This window comes from Leptinotarsa decemlineata, unplaced genomic scaffold, assembly GCF_025532065.1.
Source record: "Leptinotarsa decemlineata unplaced genomic scaffold, Ldec_3_MD MMD2_tig00026330_RagTag_RagTag, whole genome shotgun sequence".
NCBI classification, from domain to species: Eukaryota; Metazoa; Arthropoda; class Insecta; order Coleoptera; family Chrysomelidae; genus Leptinotarsa; species Leptinotarsa decemlineata.
This window is the reverse complement of record NW_027412690.1, coordinates 8,492,677-8,519,245: the sequence shown is the minus strand read 5'-3', so window position 1 is coordinate 8,519,245 and position 26,569 is coordinate 8,492,677. Positions and strand designations below refer to the sequence as shown.

Genomic DNA, 26,569 nt, shown 5'->3' with positions numbered 1-26,569 from the left:
GATTCATGAGAAAACTGACAGAAATTATAATGGAAGAAGCAGAAGCAAGAGGGACATTTCGAAGTTGAGGAACGGTTAATTTCAACGAGCCAAGGAGAGAGATCGTATTTTCCCAATTTTATTGTTAAACCTGATATAGGGTCTTCCAACAGGAACTTCGAACTCTGACAATTGATAACGGTCATCTTGTTAAATTAGTTGGCAAAACATCGCTGCTGTCTGTGGGCTCTGCAATTGACAATGAGTCCGTGAACAAACAAAATTGTCGAACTTGGGACGATACAAATCCAAATGAGATCCAAGAGCGTGCAATGCACGAAAAAGTCACTGTTTGGTGTGGATTCCGGGCTGACAGACTTTTTCTGGTGGGGTTTTCTAAAGTGGCAGGTGTATGCTAATAAGCTCAAAACCACAGCGGTCCTCAAAACCAACATAACCCATGTCATCGGTCAAATTTAGTCTGATTTATGCGCCACAGTCACGGAAAATGGGTCGTTTCGCAAGCGCTCCACCAAGGAAAGTCATAGCGGACAATTGAACGATGTTATATTCAAGGGCGTCGCCAACGGGTGGCAGGGGGGGCGTTTACCCCTCCCCCCTGCCAACCGTTGGCGATTTTAAAGAAACACATTGAGTAAGGGAGAGAGAATGCAAGCTACCGTTCAGTGGATTTTCAAAATGAAATTATTGGTATTTGTGGACGCGTTATTAAGGCTGATATTATGAAGAAAGTGAAAGAAGCAGCAGCATATACTGTGGTAGCAGACGAAACAGCTGATATTTCTGGCACTGAACAACTATCGATTGGGATGCGATATTTTGATGAAGAAATGTTTGACGGGTGTGAAGTTATCCACATCCACGAAGTACACTGAGAAAAAAATATCGCATTATTATTTTTTCATTTAGCGACTCTGCACACCTACCATTTTTCAATATGATACGCTTATTGACTGAATCAGTAAAAAAAAGAACTGTCCTAGTTTATTAAACTGTCTGAAGGGGTGAAAATAGGGTGGAAATATTTAAAAAGAGCGTAACATGAGAAATCGACTTTGTACACCAACAAAATTGAGATATGTTATTCCTGATGATCTACTCGACAGAAAAAACTTCACGTTATAGTTTTCCAGTCCGTCTGAGGGGGTTAAAATGGGGTGGAAAGTTGAAAAAATCGTATCTCATCGATGACATCGTAATGACATAAGCAGATCAAGCTTATTCCGTGACATTAAAAAATCGTAATTCATGAATGAAGTGTGTGTATTTTGTATAATGTTATCCAATTTGGTACTGAAGAACCTTGGGGCAAGTGTCTTAAGGCGAAACATCGGTGTATACCAGTGAGGATGGCAGTGTTCTATGTAAATGCAATTTGTTACCATTCATTTAAAGTAGAACTCATGTGAATGATATCTGATTTTTATTCCACAACGAATGTTTGAAATACAAACTGAGTAGAGAAAAGTATCTTCTGTAAAATTCAGTGTTCATATAGAGGTATTTGTTTCGAAAGAATTTTTTCTTTCGTATAATTCAATGTTTATATGAAAGTAGCTGTTTCAGGAGGACTTTCTTTCAGTTTGTGTCTGAAAGTTACTTCTTTGCATGATCTACTCATCCATGTGTAGATTTACTTCCTTCCTTTCTTTGGAAGACTCCCTCATCCTTCTTTTTTTTTGTATCAAGATGGAGTAGTAGAAAGCCAAAAACTTTCTTTTCCAAAAAATAAACCTGAATAATTTTAATGATAAAGTGGTTGAAAGTTTTGCAATAAATCCCCGCAGGTTATGTTTTAATTGAATATTATTTTCGTTAAAATAAATAATTATTGTGTTTGAAAGTTTGATTTAATTATTGTGGTGAAGTTTCATACATTGATATCAGAACCGTTCTTATTACAATCATCATCGAGGCAAAGACTTCCAGAATGTAACGTTTCATGCTTTCGACTGTAACAGGCGTTCATATTTTTTATTCTCCATAATATTGTCCCATTGCCCCCCCTTAGTCATAAGCTGGCGACGCCCTTGGTTATAATCTACACATAATGGCATCAATAGGTCTTTAAAACGAATACGACATTTGGATAATATCTCACACACATTTCTTTTATCTAAATTCAAAGATAGGAAGCGCTTAAATGTCATTTATTCTATTCCACCATGAATCCCCTCATTCACTAAGCTCATTACCATGAATTAGTAATTATCGAAATAAAAATAGCTTTTGGTAATGGTATGCGCATGTAGAGCCTGCAGTTCTGGCAGTGAATTATTTAATTTGCTTGATTATTATTCAAATTTATAAAGTTCCATGTTAATTTATAAGCGGTTCTAGTTCCAGACCCGCCACAACATACACGGATGTACTAGTTTAACTGAATTTCTCATTCTAACATTGTTAAAAAATTATACCTCAAATGATGTTCAAGCATTCCACCACAATCAACAGGACAGACTATTCCTATTCAAATCCCTTTTGACACTCTACCCAAATATTATTGGCTTCAGTTTGAATTATGGAATTTCAGAAAAAACTACAAGTATATACCCAATTTTCTACACAAATTATCGGATAATGATAATGGACGAATCGGAAGTTTCATTAAATAGACAATTTGGTTTCTGGTTATAACTTTCTGAAAACATCCGTTGCCCATCTATTATATAAAGGTGGAGATTCAGATGATCCCCCGAATCTTCGCTTGATCTCTCTCATTCCAACTATAGTGAAGGTTATCAAAAACTTGTGAAAATACCTCTGACACCACAATATCTAAAAAGTGAAAGCCAGTTTGGGTTTCAAAGCAATAAAAGTATGCACGATGCCATCTTTTCATTTCTTTATGATATTCATTCAAAGTTTAATTATGGTAATGTAGCAGCTGCGGTCTTCTGTGATCTTCCTAAGGCGTCTGATTGCGTTGATCATAAGCCCTTGCTTAGAAAAATTAACCAATACGGCTACAGAGAAATGACGCTCAAATGGTTTCAATCTCACCTTTCAGAACGGAATCAAATGGTAAGAACAACAGAACTTTCAGAAAAAAAAAGAGGAAATTATGTGTATTGTCATACAAGGATCAGTTTTTGGACCCATCTTATTCATATTATATGTCAATGACATTGCAAATTTGAGCATTTCTGGATATTTCATTCTTTTCGCTGAAGACACGCTGGAATGACAAAAACTCAAATGATTTTCACAATGCTGATATGAAAAAAATCAAGGAGTGGTGTGATGCTAATTTGCTATCCTTCTATATCACTAAGACAAACATTTTATCATTCAGATGTGCTCTTGATAACCTGTCATTTGGTGATAACTTAGTGATCAAGAACGAGACTCAATTTAAATTTCTGGTATTTACATTGACAATAAGCTCAAATTTATTGACCATATCAAACAACTTAAAAATAAAATTTGTTCTGGATGTTATGCAGTGAGAGTAACTTCAATAAATTTGAGAATCAAAACTCCCATAAAGGTGTATTACGCCCTCGTTGAATCCCATCTATGTTATGGAATACCGTTTTGGGGAGTATACAATTCATCAGCACTTCTGTCTGTATTAGTACTGCAAGACAGGTATATGTGTAAGATCAAACCTCGTGATTCATGGAGACACAAATTCGCTGAGCAAAAGATTTTAATAGTGATTGCTTTGTTCATTTTGGAAACGGTTTGCTTCATTCACAAAAATATGTCCCTATTTGAGGCTTCATGCCATTCTTATAGCACCCGTTCCACCGCGTTGAATGGCCAATTACTTTAACAGATTTGGTCAGGAATTCTATTTATTACAATGGGGTCAAGATGTTTAATCGCTTGCCCTCAGATATGAGACAGGCAAATTCGACCATCAAAATGTTTAGGATAAGAGTAAAAACATTTTTGGCTGATAGACCCTATTATAATTTGCAAGAGTTCTATATGATAAAATGTGCATATTTGAATTTAGGTTATATAAGATTTTTGTTCATTTTTGTTTATATTGTTGTTTGGATATAAATGTTTGAATGTCTGGTGCAATGGGTGTGTTTACTTATGTAATATTATATATAAGTATATAATAAGTAATAAATATTAATGGAGTTTTTTCCCAACACCAAATCGTTATTTTCAACACCTCGACACGTGTTTCAATCACCAAGTGATCATCTTCAAAGAGGAAGATTAAAACTAGAAACTAATGCGAGCTAACCCTATTTATGCTATAAAGGTAACCCATACAGGTAAACCATCCAGGCGTACCAACCATACAGGTATACCAACCTAAATTAATTTTACAATTTTGCCTTATCTATTATTTTACAATATATGTTTATATAAAACAATTTTCAGCTATATAAAAATTAGTTTCGCAATATTGCCTATCCAAATTTATTTTTGCAATGTGTCCCAACAACATCATTTTATTTTATTTTAACAAGCTATATAGTAAAATAAAAAAATGTTGTTGAGTTTACTGATTACTACATAAGGACAAATTGCAAAAATAAATTTGGATAGGCAATATTGTGAAATTTATTTTTATATAGCTGAAAAATGCTTTATATAAACATATATTGTAAAATAATAGATAAGGCAAAATTGTAAAATTAATTTAGGTTGGTATACCTGTATGGTTGGTACGCCTGGATGGTTTACTTGCATAAATAGGGTTAGCTCGCTCTAGTTTTAATCTTCGTCATTGAAGATGATCACTTGGTGATCGAAACACGTGTCGAGGTGTTAAAAATAACGATTTGGTGTTGGGAAAAAACTTCAGTAATATTCATTACTACACCAAAGGTTCCAAACAGTGCATCATAAGTATATACGTTTATATGTTTATTATATAAGTGTTGGTAATATTTTTGAACAAATCTGTACACAACCATGTTGCTACAAAATTTCGACGTTGAACTGTAGTGTATGTTCTAACTTTACTTTTTGTAGGTGTTTTTATATTCACATTTTATATTTCTATACTTACATTTATATTTATTTTTCAGAAGCTTTGCCCACAAGATTGATTCTTAATGACAATAAAGTATATTATTATTATTGTTATTATTATCACATTTTCTCTAATCATTCTTCAAAAAAATCCGCCCAGTAAAATTTCATGTTCTTGCAGAAGTAATTTAATTTCCAGTGTCAGCGGCTCGTTAGCCACTACCGATGCATAATGCATGATGCAGTTCCACCCGTGATCATCCAGCTGAACTAACTGGCATTGGCGCATGTTTGCGAACAAGAACGCGCGATGTTCTCGTTGCTCCAAATGCATCTTTAATAGAGGTCGAATAGAAGTCAAACGAATTTCGTCTGATGCCGCACGGTCCTACCGACTTGATGGGAGTGGAAGCAATTTTTTTTAATTGAACTGACTTCCAAACTGTTCACTGAACAGTGACTAATATTTTTTGATATTCTTTCAAGCAAGTAATTAGACAACTTCTGTGTTGAAATTTGAATGCATTTTTTGTTTTGATTACTAGATTGATTTGTATGGTTGATTGGTATGGTGTTGGGGCAAATAGTGTAAGAAATATGAGTTTTGAATCAACTTCGAAATAATCATCAGGTATTGTGTGAGAGTGAAAGAATTTCAAGAATGCAAGCATGGCGGTACATCAAAGAAAGCAACATATTCGTCTCAAGCAAGTGGCACTGCAATTCATCCACAAAGTCACTGAGATATTTCTACCCGCCATGCCTCTTGAGGACGCCGCTAACGAGTCATTAAAAGAGTGACTTGCGACAAAGAACTTCAAAAGAGGCGGCCGACGCTGTTTATCATATTGCGTAAAATATAGTATTAATAGGCCGTCGGATTGGGGATATTAATTTAAATTTTCTAATGATGCGAAGATAATTGAAATATAGTGAAAACTGATTTTGTTCGAATATTTCTTTTTGAGAAGAACAATTTCTTTCTGAAATGCATTTTTATTTATGATTGATTCCTTCTACAGATCTATAAAATAATCAGAACATTAAATTTTGAAAAAAATACAAATGTAGGAAAGGCAAAAAATTACTGCAATCAATAAATCAGCTTTTTGAAAAAAAATCTAATTTGTCAATAACTTGAATTTATAAAATTTTGCATAAAAAAATAAAAATGTATCATCTGGTAACGGTTTAAAAAAGTATAATTTGTAGTTATAATTGGTCTTTTGATGTAAATCAATTTGATATTATTATTATTGACATTGATGATATCACACTGCTCGTAGGTTTGATAATAAAGATGAATGAAGTCTTCGAAACGTCATCAGATAAGTATACAAATAGAATAGGTTTCCGCGGTTAGAAATGTGAACATCTGAATTTCGGGTTCAACCGCTCTCAAAGTTTTGCATTATTCGACGTTTCGGCTTCGACTTTGAAGGCATTTTCAAGAAGTAGTTAAGTGTGGTTGTACTGAGAGGCACGCTTTAGGGTTTTGATGTTTTGGTCTTGCCAAAGCTTCGAGACGGTATGACCCTCATTGACCCATGTTTCCATCCAAATAAAAAATAGATTTATTCAGTGTTCAGGCTTTCTTTATTTCTGCTAAATAGTTTCTTCTTCATTCTACAATCTCTGATTTTTCTATTAACATGCTCTTTTTATCTTGTTTTCCAAAAGTGAAGTTCAGCTCTTGTAGTATCTTCCATAATCTAGTTCCTCTTATATCAGGAAAAAAACTGTATTCAGGAATAAGTGACAAAACTTTATTGATTGTAAGTATTTTGTTTTTTGTGTAAAAAGGGTCCACCTACTGTACTCCTAACGGAATTCTCGAGTTTCTGCCAGTGGATCCGAACTCCTGAAGACATTACAGGCTGTATCCAGCACCATTCTGTCATGTAGACACTCTAAACTCAAAAGTCTACGGCCTCCCTGTTGTCGGGGGAAGTACAACCGTGGAACGGACGATTTGGGATGCAAACTCCTATTGAGATGCATCATTCTTCGGGTCTTTACGTCGAGTTGATAAAACTCCTCACGAGTCCACTTCACTACTCCGAACGGCAAGCATATCTGTTATTATTATTATTATTCGCGATACTAACTTTCTACTACATCCTGTATAATATCTGTATAGGTGTTGATTCAATCATTAACCTACCCTCGTTGTTTAACTGTACAAGATAATCAACAGTACATTTTTTTGAACCCCTCATTCTGAATACGGCGACAGACTCGTTCGAAACCACGGCGTTCATTCGTTTGTTTTTTTGTTGCAGGTGCTCGTCGAATACGATGACGTCGACTGGAAGCGACGCGAATGGATAAGCATCTACAAAGAGGGTCTTTTTCACCTGTTCATGGTCGAACAAGTGTTGGTATGGGCGCACCGCAGGGATCCCTTCTCCCCTTCTCATGGCACCGCACTTTGGCCAGCACTCGTAAGTGAAATTTGTTATTTTCAAATATACTTTGGTGAGGTTGGAAAGGGAAAGAGAGGCAGGTGTAACCAAGAAATAGATGGTCACGTTTTTCTTCGTTTCCTTCTTTGAACGAAGGTCCTGCAAGAATCTTTCTAATTGAATTGAATTGAATTGAATTGAAGGATCGTCAAGATGAGCACAGTGTATATGACGCATTCTTTTTCTTAACATCAATCATTGCCGGATAATAGTATCTATTATTTAATCATAATTTCTTGTTGAAAACAGCGTAAAAATTATACGACTCATTCTACAGTTATTACGTAAATAGAAGATAATCGTTTCAGTAGATTTAACGCTTTATTTGTTCAAACAGTTATCATCTGCGTATGTATTATTAGCAAAGGAGCCCACGATGCAAAATGGGAATTTACTGGAGCGTCATAGATACCTATTAGGTTGCAAAGCTTGATAATAAGAAGAAAAAAATGTTATATAATATATACCTTTTACTCGGTGGGGGAAGCTGCTATAGATTATTAAATATGTAAAAAAAACTTGAATTGAAGGGGTTATATTTTTTTTTGTATCAAGATGGAGTAGTAGAAAGCCATAAACTTTCTTTCCCAAAAATTAATCACTCCTAAAAAATATAACCCCTTCAATTCAAATAAGATTCCTCTTGGCTGGGATTAAATCAAATAGGTGAATGAATGTCATTACGATGTCATCGATGACATAAGCAGATCAAGCTTATTTCGTGACATTAAAAAATCGTAATTCATGAATGAAGTGTTTGTATTTTCTATAATGTTATCCAATTTGGTACTGAAGAGCCTTAGGGCAAGTGTCTTAAGGCGAAACATCGGTGTATACCAGAGGATGACAGTGTTCTATGTAAGTGCAATTTGTTACCATTCATTTAAAGTAGAACTCATGTGAATGATATCTGATTTTTATTCCACAACGAATGTTTGAAATACAAACTGAGTAGAGAAAAGTATCTTCTGTATAATTCAGCGTTCATATAGAAGTATTTGTTTCGAAATAGTTTTTTCTTTCGTATAATTCAATGTTTACATGAAAGTAGCTGTTTCAGGAGGACTTTCTTTCAGTTTGTGTCTGAAAGTTACTTCTTTGTATGATCTACACATCCATGTATAGAGTTACTTCCTTCCTTTCTTTGGAAGACTCCCTCATCCTTCTTTTTTTTTGTATCAAGATGGAGTAGTAAAAACTTTCTTTCCCAAAAATAGTAAAAAAAAACTGTTGCATATACATACATACGCGTCATATATTGATAGCATCAATGTCCTTTTTTAATAATGTTGGTATGTTAATCTGATCGTTTGCATGATGTGAGTGGTTGTACGTAAGGGTTAAAAATGAAAAAAAAATTAATCGAGCGCGTCAGATTTTCTGAGGGGGTGTTAAGTGCACCAAAAAAAGCTCTCATTCAATAATCTGACTATTTCGATCTGACGCAAACTCGCGGCCATTATTATAATGTGCAAAAAAATCGTCATTTTGAAATACTCAAGCGCGTCAGATTAAGATATATATGGTTCATCTTTATGTTTTAGACGTGATGTATCATAATCTGACGATTATTTAGAGGGATTCGCCTAATCTAACAAAAAAATATTTTTTTTTTATTTTTTTTTTAAATCATTGAACTTAATTGATAAGCTCAGGAAATAGCATGCAAATAAATAACTGTGTGTTTTTTAAGTAGAATACTTGATTTATTTATAAAAAAATAATTTAAAAAAAATGCTCAAAAAAATTAAATTTTTTATAATCAATTGATTAATTATTGAAGAAAAGAGAAATGAAACTTTCTATGTTTTTTACCACTTTTATTTGTAAGTAACGTTACTGCAGTTACTTATACAATATATATGTATACGTTTGAAAATGTCCTTATAGGACGAAACTGCAGTAACGTTAGTTACAAATAAAAGTGGTAAAAAACATAGAAAGTTTCAATTTTTTCTCTTCATTATGATTTTCTAACACGTAGGAACGGCTACATCCGTCAATTAATTGATTAATTAATCATCACCATCTTCATCACGAACGAGTCTCTGTGATCAGCTGTGATGGCGTCATGGCAACAGAATTCAGAGTGGGGACGGAGTGAGAGAGTAATAGATAGAGAAAAAGTGAAAAAGGAATAGAAACGCGGAGAGGGAAATATAGGCATCACGCAGCTGCACGCATTAAACTTTCTCGATGAATTTTTTCTATTTCGGCTTGCGGAAATCAGATTGTATATTTTTCGATATCCTTGAATTATTTTCTTCAAAATAAAAAAAATTTGCTTCGCTCGAGAATGTCGAGATGACGTTTTTTTTACAACTTTACTGCCCTCCCCTTTCTTTACGTCACTCTCAAATTGTCAGATTACTGGAATATACACTTTTTAGCATGTAATTAAGTCACCCTACCTTAATCTGACGTGCTAGAAAATTTCTGATGATCAATTTTTTTTTACTAATCTGATCTTTTATCCCTCACAGGCGGCCTTATATATGGGTCTCATATTTGGTGGAGGTACTTAACCGGGTACAAGGTATCCCCCTGTATATTAATCTGCCGCGCTTCAGTAAATCCCGAAATCCCGCTTGGGCTCCCCTATTATATATTTCTTGGGCTTGTTGATTACTTTCAGGTTTACTTTGAGGAAATGCTAAGACAAAAATGTCTCAACGTTTGAAAGGAGAAAAAAAACGAGTTGACAAATATACAAAAACAAATCACACAATCGATAATTGAAAATATGATGAGTGGTGTTGAGTGGTAGCTCTATCCATAAAATTTGGGAACTTTGGTATTGTGCCGCACCATTGGGATCTCGGAAACTATGAGGGAACGAAGATGAGTAAATTGGGGCAAAGTTGCGCATTTACCTGACTAGCAATATGCCGTTGAGAAAGTTCTGAAATTCCAAGTATATCCGGAAAAAACAGAAATTTCGGAAAATGGTTTCTATTTTTTCTGGCTATATTTTCCGATAGATTCGAAAATAAATTGCACATCCACATTGCCACTTTTCTCTGCTACACAATGGTGTTTTCGGATTTGCTATCCGACGTTTCGTCTTCCGGCCACCATCATCAACTTCATTTTTTCTTATGGGCGCTACATTGGATTCTTTCTGTTTTGAATAGAACCAGATTTTACCTTGTCAATGATGTATTATAAGTTATCATTCTTATTCGAAAAATTGGAGATATTGAAAAAAAATTACAATGGCTGTAAATTGAAAGTCAAATTTAGAAACCTTGAAGACACAGCTTTTTATGATAAGATCTATTTTTTTTTCAATATCTCCAATTTTTCGAAAAAGAATGATAACTTTTGATACATCATTGAAAATTCAAAATCTAGTTCTATTCAAAACAGATAGAATTCAATGTAGCGCCCATAAAAAAGTTGATGATGGTGGCCGGAAGACGAAACGTCGGATAGCAGATTTGAAAACACCATTATGTATCTGGGAAAAAGTGGCAATGTGGAAGTGCAATTTATTTTCGAATCCTTCGAGAAATAAAGCCAGAAAGAAATGAAAAACATTTTCCAAAATTTCTGTTTTTTCCGGATATCTCCGGATATACTCGGAGTTTCAGAACTTTCTCAACGGCATATTGTTAGTCAGGTAAATGCGCAACTTTGCCCCAATTTTACCATCTTCGTATTTTTTCATAGTTTCCGAGATCCCAATGGCGAGGCTTGAATTTGAAACACCCTGTATGTTGACAATTAGTCTACGGTTTCGTGGTTTTGTTTTTTGAAAATCAGGTCATTCAGGACACTCGTTGGGATAAGAGTATATCAAAATAAATTATGTTTTAATTTTTTTTATTTGCATCGATTTTTCTACAAGCATAGGTCAAAAAGTAATTGGTATATCGAAACTGTTGGAAAAAGGGCTATCATCTACTGGAAGAAATCTGCCGTTTTTTAAATGTTGATTTGTATAATTAAGTTGGGGTTCATCCTTAATTCTTTCCTTGTAACTCTTTTATTTTCCACTTTACAAAAAAAATCATCTGCTCCTATATATTGCAAAATCATTTCACTCTCTGAAAGAACAGAAAAAAGTAAAAAAAAATGTATATCTATAAATGAAAAGATTCATTTCAACCGCCAAATTGTACGTCCTGATCGTGATGTTCTCAAAGTTAGATAAAATTAGTGATATATGTTATTAGTTTCTGGATAACTAGTTCAATTTCATGTATCTGTCAGAAAAAAGATCTAGTTTTCTCACACTTCGTGGGTAAACTGTTTCCAGATCTCCATATGCAAATGCACAGACGTTTTTGTGGGTTGAATTCAGATGTTTCAGATAGGCAGCCAGTCAGTCATCCAACATATGGATAACATCAAGAAACCAGATGTTTGTCTGACCTACATCATGGCCAACTACTGCAATTTATTTTTAAATTGCCACTCATTGTAATGATGTTTAACAATTTATCGGAAAACGGGAAAAGTGGGGCAAGAAAATGTTTTGTAGATCATAAAACTGATATAATAAAATGGTTTACTACTAGGATTTTACAGTGCGGTCCATATGTATGGAATAAATTCATTTTTAGCGTTATTATGTATTATGTGAAAAAAACCTGAAACAGGTCGATTTTTATTCTTAAATTGACAATTTACAGTATGAAAATATTATCCCCCTCCAGCACCCGTTCTGAATTAAAAGCACCCCCTCGAAAATTTTAAATAGCAAAGGGGGGCGTGTGGCACCTTGTTGGAAAGGGATTTTAGTCCTCTGTTCAGCAATATAAAGTTTTTTAAGTTTGGTGCAATCATAACTGAGAAAATTAATTTTTACAATTAAATTAAATGTTCAAAATGACCACCATTATTCACTTCTTGACAATAACCTGATCTATTAAACAGATCATCCCTGTAACACGCTCCTTACTAACCTTGAATCCTGGAAAAAATCTTTGAAGATACTAAAATATTAGACAAAAAGCCAAATAAACAATTGATATGAATCTAGTAGGCTGCTGTCATTTAGGTATTTAAAGTTACTAAAAGACGTCAGTATAATATTTGTGGGCGTATTAAATTTAATTATGGTTCATTTGTCCGATACTCAAAGAATAGATATTTTAATTATGATTGGTTGTGGTAATAAAACAAGAACTCAAAAGGAGGTTTGTGAAATTTTTAATAATAAATACCCTGGTGAACACGTGTCAGAGTCTACAGTTAGCAAAATTGAGAAAAAGTTTCGTGAAACCAAAAATATTGGAAAACCAGGTGGAAATGTTCAATTTACTGATGAAAAAAAGTTAGATGTACTTCTAAAAATTGAGGAAAATACGCATAAGACAACTCGAGAACTTGCCGCCGACAATGATGTAAGTAAGTCATCTATTTTGAGAGTTTTGCATAAAGAAAAATACCACCCTTACAAAGTTCAGTTGGTTCAGGAGTTAAATGAAGATGATCCTGATAGAAGGCAAGAATTCTATAAATTGATGATGGACAGAATGACGTACAGTTAGACATTATTTAAACGAGATTTTTCCCAATAGGTGGATTGTAAGACGTGGAACGATCGAATGGCCGGCTAGACCCCCCGATTTGACTCCTCTCGATTACTTCTTATGAAGTTATTTAAAATCTAAAGTATATTTTAATAGACCAAACAATATTGCTGATTTAAAAGTTAGGATAACGGAAGAAATTAACGAAATAACCCTCGAGGTCATACAAAATGTTGTACGAGAATTCCAAAATCGCCTCGGTTATTGTCAAGAAGTTGATGGTGGTCATTTTGAACATTTAATTTAATTGTAAAGTACACTGAAAAATATATTCTAAATATTATGTGGCATTATTATCTTCATTCTACGTAAAGTTTTGTGATACCTAGAGACATCAACATTTTACATCCTGAAAATCAAACTTAAAAAACTCAAAAAAACTTTATATTGCTGAACAGATGACTAAAATCCCTTTCCAACAAGGTGCCACACGACCCCCTTTGCTATTTAAAATTTTCGAGGGGGTGCTTATAATTCAGAAGGAGTGCTGAAGGGGTATAATATTTTCATACTGTAAATTGTCAATTGAAGAATAAAAATCGACCTGTTGCAGGTTTTTTTTCACATAGTACATAATAACGCTAAAATAAATTTATTCCATACATATGGACCGCACTGTATATGAAGTGGATAATTTTAGCGACTGGAGAAATGTAGGTACAGTAAAATACATTAACGGGTATCTCAGTCAAAAAATCAAAACTCTGCTCTACCTTGCCAAGCTTTTGCTTCTAACGAGAAGCATATATATATTTGATTGATGCAACTAGTTTTCTTTTATTTTCAGTATTTCAATAATAACATTTGTTCCCAAAAAGGATTTGTAATTAATTATTATATGCGAGCGCTTTCGATAATAGGCTGTGCTATCATCTTCATGGCCCTGCTGAAAATGAACATTTTATCTTCTTGTTCGTTCTTTTATGCAGTTAGAACGCCTTAGTGCAGGTATTTGTCCTCTCCTTTCATCCGGATGTCTCTTTAAATTTGCCTGTACTTGTGTTACATCAGGTTTTGTGTTGGTGTTTCTCTAGGTTCCATTGTTTCTAGGAATGTGTATTATATTGTGTAGTATACTGAATATGTATTGATTTATATTTGGTCCTCGATAAGTGAATTACAACTCTTGAATTTATGGATGGTTAGGTTTTTCCCGTTCGGTCCATTCGGTTTTCTTTATTGACTTGTTTTATAAGTGATGTTGATGTTCAAGGGTTTGAAGATGTTTGTTAATTTTCTGGTTTGGTGACCTATGTATGTGAATGTAGTCCATCATTGTGTTGTTTTATCTGTTGGAGTAGTTTGATTCTTGGTCTGTATTCTTTGTTTGATTCTATTTTCCAATCCATCTATTGTCTTTTGGGTGTATCCGTTCTAGTTTGCTATTTGGTATATACTTTTCCTTTCCTTGTTTCGGGCTCCATTGCAAAGTGGTATTCTTACCATTCATACACCAAATATTTGTGACGGTTGTGTTCTCCACTTTCTCCTAACACTTTCAATTATTTGCTACTGCAGTATATAAACATCGTCGTTTATTTCGCGGGTCAATTGTATGACTGAAAAATTGGCCGGTCGTTTTTTGTTCTGCATACTTGAAGTCAATGACTCATTCTTGTTTGTATGATACGATCCGTAATGAAAATAAATCATCTCTCGTTTAAAATGCAGTAATTGAGTAAATAAATAAATCATACTGATTGATGGTGGAATAATAGACGTGATTTATATCGGGACGTGAACGAGATTTAAAAATGCTGAATCGACGTAATGCTGCTGCTTAATTTGTTGCTAGCAACAATGAAAGCGACTGTCTGGCGCGATTTCAATCGATTTGATTTGTTTTTTATTCGATGATATAACAGAACATTTGTTTAATTCATTGCATTATCTAATGATCAAGTTGAGAAGCAAATACCCTGCAAAACATTTCCATCACTTGGGTCTGCCCTGGTTTATAATGGCTTTGAATTAATAATAATGATAATGATCTCCATTTTCATTTTTGACATGATTGAATACGTATAGAAACCGTCAGATACATAGAAAATAACATGCGTAATAATAGTAAAAGTAATACATGTTATTAAAATAAGACAGTAATTAGTAACGTTTATAATAAAATAGAAATATAAATAGAAGAAATATATAACTTTTATTTATGTATATACGTATGCACAGATACACACACACATATGCATATACATAATCTACATACAGAGTGGTCCAACGAAAAGTATGCACCTTGCTTTTCTCCTTTTTTTGTAAATTAACGCAAAAATGCTCGGACAGGTCAATTTTGCTTTTGAGGGGGACACATTTTAAATGTATTTTTCTACCTGTGCCTTCAACCCCCTAGCGAGGGCAAGTAACAACCCTAAAATTTTAAATAGAAAGTGGGGTCGAGTGATATATCATTTGAAAGGGCACAAAATCATCTTTCCAACGATACCTAATTTGTTGTATTTCACTCAAACATGTAGGTATTATGAAGAAAAACAACTACAACCCAGTACTTTGAAATGTGTAATTGACTTAGTAGAATCCTACTTCAGCAAGTGCTGAAAATGTGACGCATTTGCTTCCATACAATAATACAGATTTTGTTCAAATCTATTCCTAACATTCTGTAGCATATCAGGTGTTATACTTCTGCACTCTGCTGTTGCCGAAGATCTTCTATAGACTCGGGCTGCGTAGCAAAACATTTATTTTTCAAGTGTCCCCAAAGGAAAAAGTCTAAAGGCGATAAATCAGGTGACCTGGCAGGCCATTCGATGGGGCCTCTCCTTCCAATCCACCGTCCAGGAAACCGGTCATCTAAAAACTCTCTTACCGGAGCAACATAGTGAGGAGGTGCTCCATCTTGCTGGAAATGAAGCCGATCATCATTATGATTTTGGTCATTTTCAATTATTTCTGTTATGAGAGGATCATTTGTATTTTCAAGTATGTTCAGGTAGACCTCACCAGTTAAATTCCCAGGAATAAAAAGTGGCCCAACGATATGACTATCTAATATGCCACACCAGACATTGATTTTTTGAGGGTACTGGGTATGGACCTCTCGGAATAAATGTGGGTTACTGTCATCCCAGTAACGGCAATTATGCCTATTCACAGTTCCATTAAAAAAAAATGTACTCTCATCCGAAAAGCACGTGTTGAATGATAGGTGCGGATCATCAATTAGTAGCTGGCTCGGTTGTTCACAAAATTGCAGCCTTCTATCAGGATCATCTTCATTGAGTTCCTGTACTAATTTAATTTTGTACGGATTAAATTTATAGGCTTTTAATATCCGTATTATGGACGAACGGAAGACACCTGAGGCTGCAGCAAGCTGACGGGTACTTTGAGTATGATCCAATTCAACATGTCCCAAAACAGCGACTTCCACTGCTTAATTTCTGATCGGTTTCCGTGGCTGGTGTTTCACATTACAGACAGATCCGGTATCGACAAACTTTTGGACTAACTTGGAACGTACGAATCATTCACATTTTTCCCGGGATGACTGTTATTAAAGAGGCGAGCAGTAAGTCTAGCACAACTATTATGTTGACAGTAAAGTTTAACAATTTCAACTCGTTCAGGAATGGAATAAACCATTTTTACAGTAAAGTTGAAATAATTTCAAAAGCAACCGAACTGAATCAATGAACGTTTGCCAAAATTCTTTTTGTACACTTATCTGCTCTTGTTATTTGAACCAAAAAACGCACGAGAGAAATTGAGGAATGTAGTAGCGATAAAAATGCCGTTTTTTCTGCATTTTCATTAACACCAAAAATATCGAGTGAATGGTTTTGCTTTTTTTTATAACTATTCAAGTAAATACAACAAATTAGGTATTATCGGAAAGAACATTTTGTGCCCTTTCAAATGATATATCACTCGACCCCACTTTCCATTTAAAATTTTAGGGTTGTTACTCACCCTCGCTAGGGGGTTGAAGGCACAGGTAGAAAAATACATCTAAAATGTGTCCCCCTCAAAAGCAAAATTGACCTGTCCGAGCATTTTTGCGTTTGTTGATTAAACATTTTTTTAATAGAAATTTAAATTTTCTCAGTCACCCTGTTTCCCTAATCTCTTGTGGAAGATTATTAAAATGTTTTGGTCCCCTTGTACTTATGAAATGGAATATAAAATTTGTCTTTATTTTATCTGGTATTAATGCTGTGAATATTCACATTCATAGTAAAGTCTTTTCTATTACTTACTATTGTTCAAAGTCTGAAGTGGAAAAAGGTATTTCTACATGAGTATGTACAGGGTACCCTAGCAATGAGTCGCAGACTCTTTTTTACACTTTTACAATTACATGAGTAATTGTTCACATGTGAGTACTTCTCTGAGGTGTTGAAACACAAAACAAAGATAATTTAACTTTCTAATCACATTATTACAGTGAGATTTCCAGTTTACACAATCATCAATTGTAATGCCTAAAAATGTTGCTTTGTCAGTGTAACTTAATTTTTTATTGCCAACACTAACTGTTATATTAGAAATATTTTTCTGAACGTGATGATACCTCATAATATGTGTTTTCTCTCAGTATTAAAGAAAATTGAATTTCCGCTACACCATGAAGTTATGTTACTCAATAATCGGTCACACCCCTCAGCAATAATATCATCTGCTTTATTCGAGATCAGTGTGGATGTATCATCTGCGTGAATAACAAAGTGTGCATCTTCAGCTGAAGTTTTCAATTTCGTTGATATAAAAAAGGAACAGAATGGGCCCAAGTACTGAGCCTTGGTGACATTGCGAGTTTCGCAATGTCACCCCTCATTTTCAATAATACAAAAAAATGGATGAACTAATTAACATGAATAATATAATTTCGAATTCCACTTTCAACGAATCGTTTTAATGTTTTTAATGCCGTTCACTTTGTGAATTCTCGGAATGTTTATGTAGGAACAGTCGGGTGGGACGAAAAAATGTGTTTATTCACTTTTTCGGGCCATTCAAGTTGTTTATTTGTATAATGACTTGTTGAAAATGTGGCTGGCACATGTGGGGAAACTGTAACGAATACCGATTGCTGTCACAGGTGTACAACGAATTTAATTCATACACGGTGGATCGCGAAAACGAAAATATTTTTTTACGTTCTCAAACTTGCATGAACTTGCGCGAAAATGTTTTATATCTCTAACATAGAAGAATGAATGGAAACGAGTGGGAGAAAATTCTTTTCAATATTATCTACACGTGAATGCTGTGGCAAAGTTATTTTCTGATTTTGTTGACCCTGGTATGCCGGATTTATGACTGCGTCTACGACTGCCGTAGACATGAAGCGATGACGAACTGAAAATGTATGAAACATTGAGAAACACGAAATTATTCATAAGTACATGAAATTATGTCATTTTGAATTTGATGTTATTCAAAACACAATGAAATAGTTATACGAACAATGAAATTTTATTGTCGAGGATGCAATTTGTTGCATTTTTCAATTTTTTTCAAGGACAAAACACAAGCACTACAGGAAAATCCTTGAGGCGCTCTCAGAGCGGTGACTGTGCGAAAGTAGCGTCTCCAGTCAGGCGGATGGCTCTTTTTTGGATGGAATCCAGCAACTTCAGGATATGTTTGTGGACAGAGCTCCATACATGAGAACAATAATCCAAAGAAGGTCTGATCTGAGCTTTATAAAGCATCAAAAGTTGCTGGGGTGTTAGGTTAGGTTAGGTCCAAAGTGAGTGGGTCTATTCGACCCTCCACTGCAACCCCCAAGGGTTTATTATGGCTCACACCTATTCACACTCGACCAAATAAACCCAGCTTCTCAACGAAGCCGATTAGTTTGTATGGTGAGTGGTCTTTCAGGTCAGATGGTATGAGTACAGCTCTGCTGAACTCAAACACCTGATTCGGTCCCCAGCGGGGCAGGCACAAAGTATATGCTCTGCTGTTTCATCGTTAATGAGGTAGTCGGTTAGTAAAGTTGCAAGATTCCCACCCTGATACCCGCGACAATCTTCCCATATGAGGGTTTTTGCACATCAGCTACACCTGACGATGCCTTAGATTCACCCGTGCAGGGGTTTTTCGCCTCTGGTTTTGGTGAATCATCGCTTGAGCGCGAACGTTTGCTAACCTGCTCATGGGGGGTTTGTTCCTCCACATGAGACAGATTCTGCGTACGCCGCTCAAGAATTTGGTGCAAGGGGGTTTCAAAAGGTACCCCGCTCTTGAGTAGACGACTCAGCCGTTTCCTGGCTGCCCCACCAAACCTTTTTTTAGGTTCAGTTATTAGATCAAGAGTTGGAGAGATGAGAAGCTCTCACTCCTGATCTACATTTACAGGGAGGTCAGTTGGAGTCGTAAGCTCGACATCCATCTCCTCTGTAGACTCAGCGTCAGAAAGGATTTTTAAGTTTACTCTGTCTATGAAAATCCCATGAGTAGCTAGGGAAAGAAGGTCAGTCACGGCAGAGCCCCGCATTACCGTGACAAGGCGATGCTACGACGAAAGGGCGCCCGGTATCTCCAAGCAGAGTTGCCAACCGTAGCGGAATTCCGCTACCGTGGCGGAATTTACTCAACGGTAGCGGCGTAGTGGATTTGAATATAAAGTTGTGGAATTTTCTACAAATAATCAACATTTAAAAAAATATGGAAGAAGAGGCAGTGGACAGCACTCGAAGCTGAAAGCTGACAGTTAAATAATTGAATGCACAGTCAGTACGTAGCTGAGGCCATTACATGATGAAAGAGAAGAAGAATATTTTTTGATATTTTCATTGATAAACCTCCAATATATCTTAACTAAAAGTCTCGACTGTCTCGAGTATTTTAAATTATATGGAACAAATTACAGTGGAAAAAGAAGATAGTCAATCTGATTGTAGCTCGAGCGAAAGAGCTACCACAACTGGAACGGGACATGTTCAAAAAAATACAAAAAGTCTCGAAAACAAACTTTTTCTCAACATTGGATGTCTTATTCAATGTATAACTGTTCAATGTATAAGTTTGAAAATGTCCTTATAGGACGAAACTGCTGTTACGTTAATTACAAATAAAAGTGGTGAAAAACAAAGAAAGTTTCAATTCTCTTTTCTTCATTATTGCAAGCTAAGAAATATTTGGTAGAGACGACAGCTTTCAAAAATTAACTGCTGTGAATTAGCCTAATCATGATTCCTGACATCAGTGACAGTTCAGTTTTGTAGTAGCTGAACGATACACAAACTACAAACTCTGAATTCTGTGGTATTTAATTTTGAATAGAACGCATGCGCAAACTGATTGCGTCAGATGTACAAGTGTAGCAGAATATGAAGCAGTGCAGCGGAATTTTGGTTCATATGTAGCGACTTTATAGTTCATCCAGTAGGCAACACTGTCTCGAAGGTTCCGTAGGGTAGTCATTCATCCTCTCGGCACGGATACACATACCTTAGAATTAAGCCATCGTTGGGACGCCATTCAGTTAGGGAATAACAGAACCACAAGTTATTCTATCTTTCCCGTATCAAGCGGGGCTACGTGGAAGTAGGCATCCGATGGCCGGTTTGCTCAACCCCCACATCCCAAGCCTAGGCACTCGCCAAAAACAGCATGCCCAGTGGTTCAGGCAGTGAAATATGATCAAGGATAGCCAATCCGCTGAGGTGTGTCCAGTTTTCTAGTTTGGAACAGTGTTTCAAGCTTTTGAGAAGCAGCCTTTGCAATTCCAATGACATGACTGTGCCAAGACATTTTAACCCCCAACAAACTCATCGAAGCAGAAAGATCCTCATTGAGATATGCAACCTCAGTAGCCCATGTTCAAGAATTCAAATGGAATGACGAGACAAGTGTGGTGTTGTCAGCAAAGCAATATATTGGATTCCTGATTTTTTCCAATAAGTGTTGATGTACAATAAAAAGAGGGTTGGAGACAATATTGTACGAATCTGAAGCCGTCCCTGACTGATATCTCAGCCAGCGAATAAACACATGACTCACCGCGAAAAAATGCCGTCTGAAACCACCGCGAAAAGTCCACGCTAGTCCCGAAACGGCTGTTGAATTCTAGAGCGATCGTTACGGATATATAAAGTCGGCTTCCCGTCTAGAGATGGCAGTCTGAATTCAGAAAGTGAATCGAGCGGTTAAACAAGGAATTCAAATAGTGAAGATAAATTACACGTTAGTTGCTAAGTGTTGAATGTAAATTAGTTTGTGATAGTGAAATATTGTTAGAAAAGAATTCCTTTAAGACAGCAATTTCTTTAATTCGTTACAGTATGAATCCCTGGGGAACACCGGCATTGATGATGAAAGCTCAAGAGCCATACACAAAAATGATCCGACAAGCAATAGCATCGAAGTTTGGCCAGCAAACTCTCATGCCACACGTGGTCAAAGACCTTAGAAATATCAATAACAACTGCTCTTGATTCCTCATATTTCTCGATTGCGTTATTCCAATTATGGGTTACATATTATTGTTAGTCACTCTGTTGTACATCTAAATATTATGAGCAAATAAATTATTATTATTATACCTTAGAAGGTCGCCTGCTGATCTTTGTTTCCGAAAGCCATATTGATGATCGCTTTAGATGTTGAAGCCTTTCAAATATTGGAGAATTAGGTGATTTACGACTTTCTCTATGATTTTTGATATTACTGATAGCAAAGCACCTGGTCTATAGTAATTTGGGAGATTTTTCTTGCCCTTTTTGGCAATAGGTTGAACGCGAGCAATCTTCCAACAAGAAGGAAAAACCCTTTTTTTGTAAAATAGGTTGAAAAGTCTGCAAAATACTAGTGTGAGTTAATTTGCGCCTTTTTTAAGTACGATGAGGGGCACTTTATCAGGACCGGACGCCTTGTTGATATTGAGCTGTTTCAAAATTCGCCTGACTAGACACTGTCGAAAAGTTATTTCCGGCATTGTGGATTCTAGTGCGGGAATAGTGGGTGGTAATAATAATAATAATAATAATAATAATAATAATAATAATGTCCTCTCTACTCTCGAATCTTAAAATCATACCGGCTTGCCGCAGTAAGGCAGAAATCTTATCCGCACAGATGCAGAAGGCCGTCATTCTTGGCTCACTGCGCTTGCTCAAGGCACATGATTCTCGGACCCAATGATCACTTACCCCACGGTGTGGGGAGTGGTCATTGGTTGATAATGCTGGCGCGCCCTCCCGAATGTATCGGGGCTTCGGGGGATAGGGCCTGACCAGCACACACTACGGTGAAAATGTTATTTATAAAACGAAACCAGCAAATATTGAAGATGTACAAGTGAAAATTCGAACAGAAATAAACAATATTACGCAAGAAACCATACACAAGGTTCAACAAGAATTTGTACACCGTTTGGGTTACTGTCAAATACAGCAAGGGCTGCAGTTCGAACATTTAATATAAAGTCATGTATTCCAGCATATTCTGTCCGCTAGACAATAAATATTTTTGATAATATTGTTAATTTAGCTAATAAAGAATGTTACGCGTTACTTTATTAGCACACACACAACTACTGTATTTTTGTCCACCCTGTACCAATTGGAATCAACATGTGATACATTTTTGGAATCAGCTCAGCTAGAGTAATCCGAAAATTGAGACAAAATGGGGGTCTTCCATTTAAAAAAAAAATGACGGTGACGTCATTACTCGAACGTAATTCACCCTGTATATTAGATTATTATTTTAAAATACGGTAAATTAACATCAAAAATCGACGTGTTTCAGGATTATTTCTCAAAAGGACCTGTTTAGCTAAAAATGAATTTGTTCCATACTTTACGGACACAGTGTATAATAAGCTTAGTAATGACATTAAGTCCTCAAACATCAATGTCTTCAAAAGGCAGCTCAAGGTTTTTCTATTGCAGAAAGCATACTACTCTGTGGATGAGTTTCTCCTTGAATCATAATCATAATTTGATTGTAGCTTAGTAATTTTATTTTTATGTAAGTTATGCTTTGTATTTGATTTTTTATAATAGTTTGACCTGTTGTATCAGCCAGTATTTTATGATGATGTCTGCCTAATGTGATTGTAAATGAAAACTGATTCAATAAATGTTTGATTGATTGATTCATTGATTTACTTATTTGTTCCTGTCATTTTCATATACTTATTGTATTTACCTATACCACGTGCTTTTATTTATATTAATGTTAACTGACATTTGTATTGTAAATGTAATCATTTTTATGACTTGAGTTTTATCAATTTTTTAAATTGAAAGCTTTAATAACTCTATCTATCTATCTATCTATAATCTATATTGTAAACTATGTAAACATTTTTCTGACTCAGAGTACAATCATTCAGTTAATTAGGTTTTGAGACAACATTTTAGGGTGTCAAAATACAAGTTTATAGCCGGGCATCTCCAAATCCGAGATACTTACCTAATTTTGACTAACAGATTGGACCAATACTGTCAATCTGCATAACGAGCCGAATATTCCTTATTGGCGTGGGTTCAATGTATCGAATTACAATTTCGTGCGCGACAAATTAGACTATCAAATGCGTTTGTATTTGTCACATGCGACATTCGATTTGCTAAAAGTCACAGAGCCCCAGTGTGCCCGATACATATGTATGGCGCAATTTGAATAAATATATATGCGAACACAACGGAATAACTTATACGGTACGGAAACATGAATGCATTCGTGAATATGTGAACGACAATCGGTATAGGTCAAGAAACTTCACATTCATCAATATTAAACTAGTACCCGATACTATTATTTTTAATAATGTAGAGGCGCAATCACCATTTGCATATCGAACGATTCCTTTGCTCCTTTGTCGCTTGTTTTCGATTGTCACTGTTATTTATATGCATGAACAATTTGTTTATAATGAGTGATTTTTTTGCTGGTATTTTTTTGGTAACACTGTTTTTGACAGATCACGCGTGAATCGTGTCTTGTGTGATTGTCAAACTTGTTCAGTTTGGTCTATAATTTAACCATGAATCGACTTACGAATGAACAACGCTTGCAAATTATTGAATTTCATTATCAAAATTCATGCTCGGTGAAAAAAGTGCATCGTGAACTTCTTCCAATTTATGGACAGTTTCGTTGGCCTACTGAGGAAGCTATTTGAAAGCTTGTGACTAAATTTCGAACCCAGTTTACATTATTGGACAGTAAACCACCAACACGCATACGTAGAGTGTGGACCGAAGAAAATATTGCGGCTGTATCCGCCAGTGTTCGTGATGACCGTGAAATGTCGATTCGCCGCCGTTCGCAGCAATTGGGCCTCTGTTACTCCACTACGTGGAACATTTTTCGAAAGAATTTGGGTGTAAAACCTTATAAGATACAAGATGCAAGAATTGAAGCCACACGACCTCCCACAACGTCTAACATTTGGTGAATGAACGCTGGCAAAGTTAGAGGAAGATCCACATTTTTATCGAAAAATTTTATTCAGCGACGAGGCTTATTTCTGATTGAATGGATAGTTAACAAGCAAAATTGCCGCATCTGGAGTGTAGACCAGCCACAACTATTGCAAGATGTACCGATGCATCCCGAAAAAGTCACTGTTTGGTGTGGATTATGGGTCGGTGGCATCATCGGGCCGACGACATCAAAGACGACAAAATGGAAGAATTGGACATGCCTGACATGTGGTTTCAACAAGACGGTGCCACATGCCACACAGCACGCGAAACAATGGACCAATCAAGAGCCGCCTTCGGTGAACAGTTTATCTCACGTTTTGGGCCCGTCAATTGGCCGCCTAGATCGTGTGATTTGACGCCTTTGGATTATTTCTTGTGGGTCAAGTTAAGGCTCATGTCTGCAGCGATAAACCAGCAACGACCGACGCTCTGGAAGCCAATATTGAAGCATTTATACGTGAAATACCGGTCGATATGTTAGAGAGAGTGTGCCAAAATTGGACCTTGCGCATGGGCCATCTAAAACGGAGCCGCGGACAACATTTGCATGAAATCATCTTCAAACATTGAATTAAATTGATCGTTCTATCGATTCCAATAATTTTTTTTTTTCAAATTGTTTGTGTTATTTTGAAAATCAAATCCTATACCTCTTAAAAAATCACCCAGTACTACAAACAGTCATAAGCAATGGTTCTTGCTGGCAAAACAGGAAAAACCTTTTTTCAAAGAACGAAAGAGCCTATAAGAGTAGTTTCATGAATGGGACTGCCAATTCCACATTTGCAAACCATCTTTTGGCAGAGGGGTATGAGTCCAACCACGACTATGATATTTGGAAGAAGGTTTGGAACTTGATGATTGAAAATCAATAGATTCAAGAATTCTGACGAAAATGTTGTCGTAGTCTTCTTTGGTGACAATCTCCAATAGTTTCAACCGTAACTGCGGTGGGTCATCTTCAATGGCCTGGTGGAAGTACTCTTCTAGACGAATCAAGTAAAACTGAAGCTCTCATTTCTGCCATGTCATTTAGAATGCTGATTTTTTACGCTTTTTTCGTAATGGCGGGTTTGCGCGAACTTGCCGCGCGATTTGGTTTCGTTTTGGCGCCTTTCAATGCTGTGTGCCAGATCTTTGGAAGGTTTGTTCTCTCTTCCTTTCTGTTGGTGTTCGTGAATTTCTATGGCTTCTAAATACATTCTTATTGAATAATGATTCGATGTTGCTAGCCTCTCGGTATTCTCGAAAATGATCTTGTCTTCCCCGTCTGACAGTGCATGTCCAGCGACTGCAGACTTCTCGGTCTGTCCCAATCGGCAACTCCGCTTGTGCTCAACTAGGCAGTTACCAATGTTTCTTTTCGTCTGACCGATATAAACTTCACAGTTACATGGACTTCCTCTGATTTGAGTGCTGTCTTTTGCTGATCTCAGATACTCCGATATTTTCTTCGTTGATTTGAAGACGGTGGTAACTTTCTGTTTCTTGAGAATTTTCCCAATTCGTTTGGTGACATCTTCTGTGTATGGCTGATAAACAGTACCTTGGGGTTGCTCTTCACGGGTGCTCCTCTTCTTCTCCCTTGAAAGCGTAGCGTGGATTGTGTCTTTTCTGTCGTAGTCGTTCGCTTGTGACACAGTTGTTAGGTGTTTTATTTCGTCGTCCACGTACCTTTCTTCACATACTCTCAAAGCTCTGTTCACTGGCGCGTTGATGACGGTTCGTTTCGATTTTGGACTTCTGTTTGGTACTACTCTGCGAAAGCCTACATTGTTGTATGATAATTAGTTCATAAGGTATGTTCGATAAGTTGGTAAATTCTTTTTTATTATGCTTGAACTTTTGATTAGTTCACGTGGTCAGTTAAAAGAATAAGGTAAACTTTCGATTTTATCTTATACTATTGAGTTTCAGATATTGTCGTGACTTTGATGAAAACGAACCATTAGATGTTCTTTTAGTGGTGCAGACAAATCTACTTTTACTATTCTTGTATAGGTCGCTTCACATGTCGGTATGTCTGTGAGAGTGTGGAGGAGAATCCGATGCAGAAGATTTCACAAGAATTCGGCCTTTCGCAGACCACAACTTGGTGAATTTTGCGTCATGACTTGGGCCTGCACCCGTACAAAATTCAACTGACCCAGGAATTGTAGGTAAACGACCATAGACAATGACGTGTGTTCGCTGAATGGGTTCT

General features: G+C 36.0%; 1 protein-coding gene across 1 annotated transcript in view; it reads left to right on the top strand.

Moving 5' to 3' along the window:
- LOC111511070 (Lysine demethylase 3) overlaps window positions 1-26,569 on the top strand; it is a 701,967-nt gene that overhangs the window by 100,557 nt on the left and 574,841 nt on the right. Inside the window, exon 2 of the mRNA XM_074183020.1 lies at window positions 7,227-7,388. Within this exon, the coding sequence (XP_074039121.1) occupies window positions 7,227-7,388 (162 nt within the window). The remainder of the gene's footprint in view (window positions 1-7,226; window positions 7,389-26,569) is intronic.